This window comes from Chroicocephalus ridibundus, chromosome 20, assembly GCF_963924245.1.
Source record: "Chroicocephalus ridibundus chromosome 20, bChrRid1.1, whole genome shotgun sequence".
Lineage (NCBI taxonomy): Eukaryota > Metazoa > Chordata > Aves > Charadriiformes > Laridae > Chroicocephalus > Chroicocephalus ridibundus.
Window position 1 is genome coordinate 6,791,501 of NC_086303.1, and position 11,622 is coordinate 6,803,122.

Sequence of the window (11,622 nt, forward strand, 5' to 3'; positions counted from 1 at the left end):
CGGCCTTCGTCAGGCAATAGAAAATCCCTCAGCGCGTCCCTAAGCTCACAGCAGAACAAAACCCATCAATAACCTCTGTTCCTTGCTCTGGGGCTGCTGCTTTATTGACACAAAGAGCCCAAAGATCGCGGTGCCGATTCCCTCAGGATGCACTGCAGGTTTTCCCCCTTTCTGCCCCAGTCTGCTCCAGCTGGGGTGGGGTGGGGGTGCTGCCCCCCCTGCTCTGGGTGCCTGTGCTGGGCTCTGGCATCCCCCAGACGCTCTGCAGAGCCCTGGGGACCACCCCACGCCCTGGGACAGCGCAGGGAGATGTGGCACTTGGGTTTTCCCATCTACAGTTTGCTGCCTACGCTGCAGGTCGCAGACACTGCCCGAGAGTCGGAAACATACTGCTGTTGTCAGGTGGAATGAAAACAGCTATAAAAAGCTTAGAAAAATATGCGCTCTGGGCAAAAACGGTGTGGGGTTTAGTGGCACAAGGGAGGTCTCGTACCGCAGCCGTGGCTGGGATGCTGCTGATGGGCAGCGAAACATGAGGCTGCCCCTTCCACGACCAAACCCTATTTAAAAGTGAAAAAAACCAACACGCTGGTAACAAGGTGACAAAATTTATGATAATTAAACTGTCTCTATGTAGATGTTAATCTGGTGGCTATTGCGTATCAAGTTAGCTACAGACCAAGCCAGGGACACGGATGGTGACGGTGGGAACCAGCCCCGCGCTCGGCGGCGCTTGCCTTGTTGCGATGGAGGGTCCTGGGGGTGAAAACCTCCCGCAGAACAAAGAAAAGGTGCTGGCAAAGCTAATATTTATTGTATTGGTGTTTTAGACAAGGCCAAGAGAGAAGATGGGTAGTTGTTGGCCGCTTGAGGAAAATGTTTCTGCATGAATTGGATAGCTGATTTTGAATTAATTTTGAATAGTTGTTTCAGTAATTCAGATTGATTTAAGATGCACCCAAGAATAATGCTTTCATTATAAATCCTCCTGAGCAAAATTTAAATCGTGCTAAATTAAAAACAGCCTCTGTTAAACCAGGGCTGATGAGCACAGCAGAGGGATGAGGGATGCAGGGTCAGTGTAATTGAATTCCTTTGCTTTGTTTCCCATCCCAGAAGCGCTGGTTGTACCTGTCTCCGCGGGTTGTTCACTACCCAAGGAGCTGGCAAGCTGCCCTGGCGTTCTCAGAACCCACTTGCATAGTAACCCCACCAAAAGCAGCACTTAGTCTATTTTATACGGCATTTCACCTTCAAGAAGAAATGCATTTTTATTGCTTTTTCATTTATGGGTCAGTCTGGAAACTCAATTGTATCCTAAAGATCCTGAGGAATCTGGAATAACAGCAGCTGATGTACAGTCCAGCAGGAGAGTTAATGGTTTCCTAATGCTCGCCCTCTTTCTTTGTTGTAAGTAAACCTTCCCTTTTATATAAATGGACATTTTTTAATGTAATAAGATGGGAAAAGTTATCCTGCGTGTTCCAAATCACTTCTATAAAGCACTTTGTCACAAGCAAATTCCAGTGTCAGGGAAATGTTCACTTATCTGGATTTGAATGTTTCAGTGTTCAAAACAAAAAATACGTATGTGCATAGACTTGAGTTTAAAAACATTCTGCTTTACAATTTCTTGTTTTAAATGCTGGCTGAATTTTTAAAGGCAAGTGGCAGAAAATATTTCAGCTGTTTGTAAAAGCTGTGAGCGTTGCCGACACGCAGAGAGCGAACTGGCAGAACCAACCAGGCAGAGTCTGGTGTATTAAGAAGCACGTGAGAGACTTTGGCTGCATTTTTGGCAATGTCGGTGCAACAGGAATTGCCAGTTACTCTCATTAGCAACAAGATCCTTCCAAACATGCTGAAACGACTTCTGAAGAGAGACATATAGGAAATATTGTATGAAAATGCCAGTTTGTCAAAACTGAAGGATTTATGGGGAAACGAAGGGGGCCAGGGGATGTGGCGGGAGTCAGGAAGGTGCAAACGACCTGAGGCCAAAAGTTTTGTTTCTAGAGGTGATGACTTCGTGTGCCACGATGCCATGGGGCGGGTGAGAGCTGTCGCAGGAGCCGCCGGCGCCGTCCCTGTGCCCGCTCAGCTGGGACCCGCCACCTCCTCAGCAGCTCCACAACGTGCCTCCCGAGGGGCTCCGGCCGGGCCCTGCCGAGCTGCTCTGGCAGGAGTCAGGTTTCTGTGGCTCACGGTAACAACCTCTCTTCCTGGCACTGGTTTTGGGAAGCCGGTGGAGGGTGTTTGGGTTCGGGTGCCTGCATAAGGAAGCGCTCGGTACCGGAGCCCGGTCGTGGGCAGGTCGGTGCTGTCAGGGGGACACAGGGCTCTCCGGGGTCTGCTCTTACCAAGGTTTCTGAGTTTCTCGTAAGCCTGTGATATGACACCGAACTTAGCTGATAGACTATTTGCTAGAGACACCTATTTTAATTAAAATCCTGCAGCAAAAGTCCCAAATCAGTAATAGTAGAAGTTTAAGCTTTAAGGCTTTCACAGCATTTTATAGGTCTCTTTCCAGTGAGCTCTTACAAAGCTGTGTTTAACTGTATAATTTCTTAAATTCTTGTCAACTCGTTAAAGGCACTCATTCATCTATAATCTGTGTGATTACAACAGATTGAGAACACTTGGAAGCCCTCCGGAGCACTCTGGTTTGTCTATCCGTGCGTTCAGAAAGGGGAAAGCGAACCAGACCCCGTCAGTGCCCTGTCGGGAACAGAGACGCAACGGCGCTACCGCGCATCCCGCGCGGGGCTCGCAGCGAGGGCTTGTTCCCAAGCAACACTGAACGTTCCCTTGACCCCAACTTCCCTGTCACAAAGATATAACAACGTACGTGTGAACGCGCATAAGCATAGACAGAACGATCGGTGTGATCCTTATTAAGCAGGAACCAGGCAACAGAACTGTATTTTCATGCATTTCTCCCCCGTGGAGAGGCCGCGCGAACAAGCCACCCAGGACAGGTGGTCCTCTGTCCCTGAAGCTGCTCAGCTGCAATGGTGGGGACAGGAGGGTGGGAACCGACCAGCACGGACCAGTCAGAATATGGACAGCTGAGCCACAGGGTGGTAGAGCACTGGGATCTAAAGCCCAGCTTTGATTTCTAAGCAAGCTCTGACTTCTTTGCCAGGGTAAAGACCTCAACTTTTGCCATAGGAACTTGCAAACTTTGCTTAGATGTTAAAAAGGAGGAAAAAGAGATCTTCTGGTGACTATGACAAACATGTTCTACATTCTCACTTAATGAAGAAATTCAGACTTGCAGTTGTCATATGCTCAGATTCTGCGCCTTTCTGACAGCTGAATTATGATTTTAATAATTTAAATGTGCTACTGTGAGCCTGGTCATGTATAATAGGCACAGAGAAGTGTTTAAAATCAAAAGCAGTTTAGAGAAAAAGTGGTCACTGTATTACAAGAATGAGAATTGTCTACATCTGAATATTACCCTGTGTGAACTCTCTGGGGGAAAACTCTTTGCAAAGTAACTATAAACTCGGTATATTGTTCCGATGTGTGGAAGTAAGAGACTGCCTTCGATCATAACTTGGTGACTGCCCGAGGCAGCAGCAGCCTGTGATTCCTCCCTCCTTTTACATAACCCCGCCAGGGTGAGGGTTTGGTCACTCTGCTACAAAGGTTTTAGTTCAGAGCAACAGAAGCTCAAATCTATAATCTCAGTAGAAACAGCTGTAAGACAGAAATGAAGTATAAGGGGGAAAAGTGCCCTCCAGGCTACATTCCCCTTGCTTTGATATTATTATCTTTGTACCTGTCTGTGGGAATGTTTGAAATTCTACTGCAACTGCTACAACATACTCATATTATTTTTTAAACTCACAACTAAACACAGACAAGAAGCCCGTATCCTGCTCAATTAAGTGAAAAACACATCACGTCCGGGAGATCACCGACTATTTTCAACATAGTGTTCCACAATACCATTGGAATTCAGCAAATCTATAGTTCCTGGCACATCAAGTGAAGAAACAATGACCGACATCGCGAAAAGAGACAACATACACATCAGCAACTTTGTGTAAAATCTGTGGCTCGAATGAAGGTCTGAAAAAAACATCAGCTCTTGTTGCCAGCTCCCTTGCACGCATGTTAACTTTTGTCTCCTGCAGAAGGAGCGCGAAACAGGACCTGCTGCTCCACAGCCTTGCGCCTCCTGCACTCATTTACCATTGTGCCAACCATTTGTCAAGTGGGTGTAAGTGCTTTTTCTGTTTTATACAAATTCTTATAAGCATAAATTGCAGAAGTTGTAAGGCAAAGAACAATCAAGCCCTTAACAGTTCCAGCCCCTTTTCGAACACGCACCCAGGAAAATGCTTAGGAGGAACTGAAGTCAAGCTCCCAGCACATGCTTGCCTGCTGCTCAGTAAAAGAAAAAGTAATACTCACCCCAGCGTTGTCATGGTTACAATAGTGTACCAAAAGGAAGCAGGAATACTGGTGAATTTGCTTGCCGAGGACCCTTTCTCTGCATAAAACATCACAGTTGCAAAGATGATGATTGCCATAGTGAGGGAAAAGAGGAGAAAGCCAAGCTCGGAGGCACAGCTCTTCAAAGTGTAGCCCAAGATTCTTAAGCCTTGGGAATGGCGAGAGAACTTGAAAATCCTGAAAACCCTAAAAACCCTTAGTGTCACAAAGGCTCCGCTGACATCCTCATTGTTGGTCATCACCAAGCCAATGTAGTACGGCATGATGGCCACCACGTCAATGATGCTCATCACACTTCTAATGAATCTGTAGCGACTTGGGGCCGCAAAGAGTCTCAACAGATACTCAACCGTGAAAATCATCACGCAAGCCGTGTCCAAGCAAAAGAAAGCCACAGCATATCTTTCCCCACATGGAAGCTCCTTGTTTCCAGGCACCGTGCCACAAGGGACAGTTTCCACCACGTTAGTGATCACAGAGACAGCAATGAAGAAACCGGTGACATAGTAAAAGACTAAGGCTAAGGTGCTGGTGTGGGGGTTCTCGAAGGCTCGCCACATGGTCTGCCGGAAGCTCAGGGATGGCATGGACCCTTCTTGGTTGTTTTCTGAGTCATTGTCATCCATCAGCCGCTCCGCGTTTTCCCTCTTTCTGTCTTTGTACTCTTCGTAGCAGCAGTCCCCAATGATTTCAGGGAGGATGCCATAGAAGGCAAGCTCTTCGTCGTAAGCAGAGATGCACTCGTACCTGGGGTAGTGCAGCTTGCCAGTTCTATAAAAATTTAAGATGCATCTAAAGACCTCAGGGTCCCGGTCAAAGAAGTACTCCTTAGTGTCTTCGTTGAAGAAGAACTCCTTCTCGGTGCTGCCCAGGAGAGTGTCCGGGTATCTCTCCAGTGTAGTCCTCCAGGTCTGGAAACGCCTGCCACTCACGTTGAGAATGATCAGCTCATCCTGCCTCTTGTTTTTCTCCGTTGGAGCCAGTGGCATGGGACAGTTGGCCACTGGCATCCATCCTATGGCAGCTGCCCTGGCAAAGGGCAACCATGCTGCTACTCCTGCTGCCATGATGACCCCAGGCCTTGTTACTGGAGAAGATGGTTAGGCTGCTCCTGAGACCTGCTGCAAGTCAGATCAGTTCCATCTAAAATACAGAACAAAAAAGAACACAACACACAGTCAAGCGGGGTGTTTTGCCCCATTGTGGTAAAGGCTCAGGTGGCAGTACGTACGCAAGAATTTAAAACAACTGGCTTGCCCTCTTCTCCCATTTGAAGAATGATGTTAAACAAGGCACATGATAATCAGCTCAGCGGGGTTATGGCATTATTATAGATTGAAATTTTGAATAGCAAATGATTCCTCATTAAAAGCATTTTAAAAGTAGCATAAACACACTAATTTATATTTGCTTCCTTACAAACAAGACTAATCCATAATTCCCCAGGTGTAAGCCTCATGCTCATCAGTTTAACTACAGCTGTCAAGAAAGAGCTGGGAACTCCAGTAAATCAGCTTGCTGTTCACCCAGTGAAATTGCATGCCATGAAAAACATGGACTGAGCTGGGTTTCCAGTCTCTAAAAAGTTCAATAAGTAATGAATCTTGCACTAAGAACATTTTCAGTTGAAAGAAACAGAAAATCTCAGCTTTTCATTAGTTTTCTTCCACCTTCAATTAAAGACCTGGCCTCAGCAGCAGTTTTTTGCTGGTCTCTTTTATTTAGAGATGGGTTTTACTCCTGTGAAATATTGCATCCTCCACCAGAGCAGAGGAAAATTTAAGGGAAACATTGCTCAGAATACCCGAGCAACAGTAAGCTTGAATCCCAGGCGTGAAAGCTGATAGATTAAGCTACCAACGGAGTACCAAGAACATCAGAATGAGGGAAACCTCCAAAGTTGGACAACTCTATTCCAGCAGGAAGATACCTTGATTATTTCCGAGCTAACAGAGGCTGAAGTCCTTCAGCTGAAGAACTGACGGACTATTAGGTTGAAAGGAAATATGTTCGCTGCACTCTTGATTTTTAGATGAAAAACATCCAAAGTTGTCCAGATCCTCAGCCAATGTTCTCTTGAAGTTAGAGTCATTGGATCTAGCCAAGGATTTTCTTTTTCTTTTTGGTCTTTGGTCGGAGTTCTTACAATATTTAATTTTTGTTTTAACTTGTATTTACTTTCACTTCCCTGTTTTTCTAACTCTACCATAAAATTATCTGGAGAAAGGTGCCGCTATCATATAAGATGCATTAGGGGCCCTATCAAAAGTCAATTTATCAATGGAAATTCCATTGATTCTACTGACTCAGGCCCTCAAAGCTTAATTGTATCCTCTACGTGGTATCCTTCTAGGCAGTTTCACTCTGAAGTTTTATAATTATATGAAAGCTGCCATTCCAGCCAGTAAGGCTGCAGCATTATTGATTTCAACAGGCCATCAAAATACTGAATAAAAAATGATGGAATCAATCTCGGGTGAAAATGACTAAACTGCTCACAGAAATGCTCTTCCTCTTCAGGGCGCATTAACATTCATCACCTTAATGTGGAGTATCTTTCTGTGCAATTTTACTATCTAAAGGACAATTGGGATCCCTCGTGCAAGGATCTTACTGCTGCTGGAAGAGCTTTTGTAATTACGAAACATACAATAATCCATAGTGATGCTTATCCCAAGGAGACACTCTGCTTATTCGCATGGCACCGGAGCAAACATCCCACAATATTTTCCTATAAAGAACTGTTCAATATTACTATGCACTATTTTTTTTCTCTCCCCCTAAAGAGGGAATTTATTGCGTGATGGTGCCAGGCTGGCAGGCGGGAGACGGGGCTCTTTGGGCTGTGCGGGAGAGGCAGAGCCCAGCACCGCGAACTTTCTCTGCCCGCTTGGAGAGCGAACCCGGTCCGTAGCCGAGCAGCGACGCCCGGGGCTCAGCCGCCCGCTTCTTACACCAGCAGTGCTGGATCTTTTAACTTCTACGAAACTCTGCGTTAGGAACAGGACTGCAAAACAGGAGGCGGCAAGATAAGAACCGTTTCGTTCGTTAATCACCAAATATATACAGGCAAATAACCAAGAGAGCAGGCTAATGCATCCTGTTCCTGTTTTCCCTGCTGGTAAACTGCCTTCTCTGCTTTTTAATTTCAATTAGCGACACCACCACAGTCATTCTACCAGGACTGATTGGCGACGTTCAGTGACCTGACCAGCTACAGTACACTGGATCCTCATCTCCCCTGATTTCTCAGGGGAACCTCCTTAGAAATCTCTCCTGTACTTTTATAACTTTGGTTGTAAATTCCAGGTTACCTACATTAGCTGCTGAGGCACTATAAATACTTGACATATAATTGTTCTAATAAAACACTGGTAACTCATAAGTGACTTACACGTTTCAAAATCAATTTTTAAAGACAAAATGGGTCCTTCCATGCTGGCGGTAGATGTGGGGAAGCTATAAATATCTCAGCTATGGAATGGACAGGAGAGGGGTATTCTGTGGAAGTTTATGTTCCATTTCCCTGTGTCCAAGAGATGCAGCTGGTTAAGAAAACTTAGTGCACGCAGCTTAATTTTCAAAGTTGCATTCAATCTGTCCCATTCGATCTTCAAAATACATAAAAAGGGAGACTTTTGCAGCTCGAAATTTTCTGGAGGACTGAGAGGGAGAAGAGTCATGAAATCCCCTGTGGCAGAGGTTTTGCTTTTTCTTGTCCACGAGTCCTTGGAACTCCACCCTCCCCAAAAGAAGAGACAGAAAACTGGGAGAGAGCTAGGACTGGATTTGTAATTCAGAGCTGCACAAACTGAGCTGAGTGAAAAAAATAGGAAGTAACTAGTTTGTCTACAGAATGTGGAAAGAATCCTCCTCTTCTGTGTGCCTGGGTTTGGGTAACTGCTCACCAGTCTTTGTAGGCTGGAAAGCAATTGGCCGGGCTCAAAATATACTGTACAGTCGAGAGAGTCTCTTCAGCCCGCGTAGCAAACAGACACACTTCAATTCTAACAAGCATATATTTAGCTATACACATATTTCTAATTTTAATTACCATAATTTCTGCATGCAATTTGAGGAACTAGTTAACAAGAGATCGGTACCCTGCTGATGACATTTAGAACCTGGTACACGAAATTAATTTGCCTCCTTCTGATTTAAAAAACTCAACATCTATAGAGAAAAGGATCTGTTTTCTTCAGCTAATTATGAGGACAGTGAAGTGGTGCACGGAAATCTCATAGAAAAGCCCGTGGGTTGAGCCCCTGTCGCCCTCCCAGGACTCCCGAGCCCATCTGGGTCCCTCCCTGGCTCCCGCAGGTCGCCGGCGCTGCAGCCGCTTCCTGGCACCAGGGTCTCATCCCCGGCTCAAACAAACACCCGACGGGCAGAGGCGGGCCGGGAAAGCTCTGGAGGAAAACTTTAGAAAACAATTGTTTCTAGTCACCTGAAGGGTCAAGAGATAAACGGCGGGTTCTTACCACAGTAGCTCCCACCAGCAATGCCACACTTAGTAAATGTCTCTTCGTAGTCTCATGAAAGCAGAAACAAAACAGAAATCTCCTAGTGTTTCCCTTTCTAGAAGCAGGCAGGGACGGTTTAAAATACGACTGATAAACATACTGCGAGCTCCTTGCTGAGACACTGCTGATGGGAGTGAAGAGCCTTGAGATCCTTCGTTCTCTCCTTTCCTGTCCTTGTTGGGTCAGGCTCAGACAGCAAAGATGCTTTAAAGCAAAATACGTCAGCCAAAGCCTCGGTAGCCTCTCTCAGTCACACAGTCCTTTCCCTTCGCAATCGCATCAAATAATAAAACTTTCTGCAAAACCTTCACTCCCTCACTCCGTTGGAGAGATTTAGGAGCAAAAGCAACAGGCTCAGGATAAATGCGTGCAAACTTCTCCCCTCCCTCCCAGTCAGCCCAGAGAGCCCCATCTTGCCGGCTCACGGCGATGCCTTACCTGGCAAGGGAAGATGCTCTCGGCACCCAAAAGTAGGGCTAAATGTGGAGAACTGGAAGGAGGAGGGAGCAGTCACTCCTCAGGATAAAAGGTGAACTGTGCTGCCTGCCTCTTGACTCCCTCGCTAAACGCAGTCAGAAGCAATCAGTAAATGTGATCATCATTGTGAAAGTATATATAGAGAGATGACTAAACAGCTTCTCCCTCAGTACTGCCGAGACGGAGTCTCTCTCGCCTGAGCCTGCTTCATTTTGCCCCCTCCCCTCCCAGGACCGCTCGGAGCTTCGCTCTGGCTGCCCAGCCCAGCTGGACCCGGGTCCCGGGGAGCTGCTGGGGTGGGGGCAGCAGGAGCTGGCCCCACTGGCCCCAGGGAGGCAGACTGGGCGGCGAGGCTGGGGACTGACGGTGTGAGCTAACGGAGACTCCGGCAAATGGAGTCATTAAATACACAGCAGAGCCGACCCCGCATGCTAATGTGCCAGCGGTGGCAAGGGGGGGGTTGAAGGGGGGAAAAGTATGGGATGAACTTCACTGGTCCCTCCCGGAGCTCCCTCTGTGTCCCTGGCTCTCGGGCAGGCGGGGACCGTGCAGGAGAGGTCCCTTCTCCTGTACGAGAAAATGAGCCGTTCCTCCAGCATCACAAACCTACAACCAACGCCTTAACCAGGGCAGGAGGCTACAGTAAGGAATTAAAATACATAATTCAGACTTAAACCGATCTCTTCCTCTCTCCCTTTCCCCTCTTCCTTCCCAGCACCTTTCCCCCTCGTCCTGCTGCTCTCGCTTGCCGTGCTCCTTGGCAGCTCTTACCAGTCCTGTCTCCACCTCAGCATCCCTCTTTCATCCACCGTCAGAAGTTGGACTCCGCACGCTCGGAGACCTGACATCCTTGCCCGTTTAGCTGTTTGCCGGCGAATCTCCATTAAATAACTAACTATAAGCCCACATCAGAGCAAACCGGTCTTGCCCTGCTCCGCCGGGCAGCTCCCGGCAGTGACTGATGCGCCGCAGCGATAGTTGGTGACTTCCATAAAGTACGGATACGTACGTGGAGCGGAGGAGCGCGGCTGCCTCGCCATTGCCTCGCCTCCCTCCGCGGCTCGGTATCGCACTTCGGCGCCGGGAGTTCGGGGGCTGGAAGGGGCTGCGCGGCCGCAGGGCGGGGAGGCGGCGGGAGAGGCGCGGAGCGGGGGCGAGGATGAGGAGGGCGCGGGGGTGGGAGACAGCCGGGGGCACCGCTCCTGCCCCTCGCCTCCCCCGGGGCCGCCGGCCGCCTCCTCCCCGCCCGCAGGTGAGCTCCCCCCCGGGGCCGGTGTGTTCTCCCCCGGGGCCGGTGTCCCCCCCGCCCCGGCTCCAGGTGCCGGTGTCCCCCCGCCCTCCCGGCGGCCCCCCTCACCTCCGCAGAGCGCGCCGGCCCGCCGCCTCGCCCTGCCCGCCCGGCGCTCCCGGCCGCGGCCGCCCGCCCAGCGCCTTCGCTGCCATGCGGCTGCCGGGAGCGCGGAGCGGCGCGGGGGCGGGCGCGGGGCTGCGCGGGGCGGCGCGGAGTGCGCGGGCGCGGGGCGGTGGCGGCGGAGCGCGGCGATCAGCACCGCGGCGGCGGACAGCTCCGCGGCGCGGGGGGGGAGCGGGGAGGCCGCGGGGGTCGGCATAGCCCGGGGGGGGCTTTGCATCGGCGAAGGCAGCAGAGACCCCCAGCCGTGCGTGTGTGTGTGTGTGTGTGTGTGTGTGTGTGTGTGTGTCTGTCTGTGTGTGTCCGCTGTGCTCTGCTGTTCTGAAATAGGGGAAACGGGGAAACCACAAACCAGGGCCCGTTTTCCAGGTGATTTTGTGCGCCTACGTTACAACATGCCGTTCGTCCGAGCTCTTAAACCAAGGCCTTGTTAAAAAAAATAAAAAAAAAATAGAACACCGACCCCTCAAATCCTCAAATATTTCAACCCTTAGATTTCAACCATTGGAATGATCTCCCCAGGGAAGTGGTGGGTTCCCCATCATTGGACACTGCTAGGACTCAGCTGGACGGGGTGCTGGGCCGTCTTGTCTAGCCCAGGCTTTTCCCAAGAGAGGTTGGACCAGGTGATCCTTGAGGTCCCTTCCAACCTGGAGTTTGATGATTCTATGATTCTATCACTCTTTATCAGGGAGCGGAGCGATAGGATGAGGGAGAATGGTTTTAAACTGGAAGAGGGGAGAT

The 11,622-nt window shown here is 49.1% G+C and overlaps 1 protein-coding gene across 6 annotated transcripts in view; it reads right to left on the reverse strand.

The window, feature by feature from the left end:
* The window catches only part of KCND3 (potassium voltage-gated channel subfamily D member 3), a 128,375-nt gene extending 117,417 nt beyond the window's left edge, over positions 1 to 10,958 (reverse strand). Inside the window, exons 1-2 of one of the 6 annotated variants that reach the window (XM_063356833.1) lie at positions 10,825 to 10,958; positions 4,426 to 5,610 (exon numbers count right to left, since the gene is read on the reverse strand). In XM_063356833.1, coding sequence (XP_063212903.1) covers positions 4,426 to 5,534 — 1,109 coding nt within the window. In that variant the 5' untranslated portion in view covers positions 5,535 to 5,610; positions 10,825 to 10,958. Of the gene's footprint in view, positions 1 to 4,425; positions 5,611 to 9,090; positions 9,259 to 9,428; positions 9,524 to 10,238; positions 10,429 to 10,476; positions 10,789 to 10,824 lie in introns of those variants that run through there. The other 5 variants (XM_063356835.1, XM_063356838.1, XM_063356832.1 and 2 more) reach the window with 5 other exon arrangements.
* Positions 10,959 to 11,622: the final 664 nt, after the last annotated feature.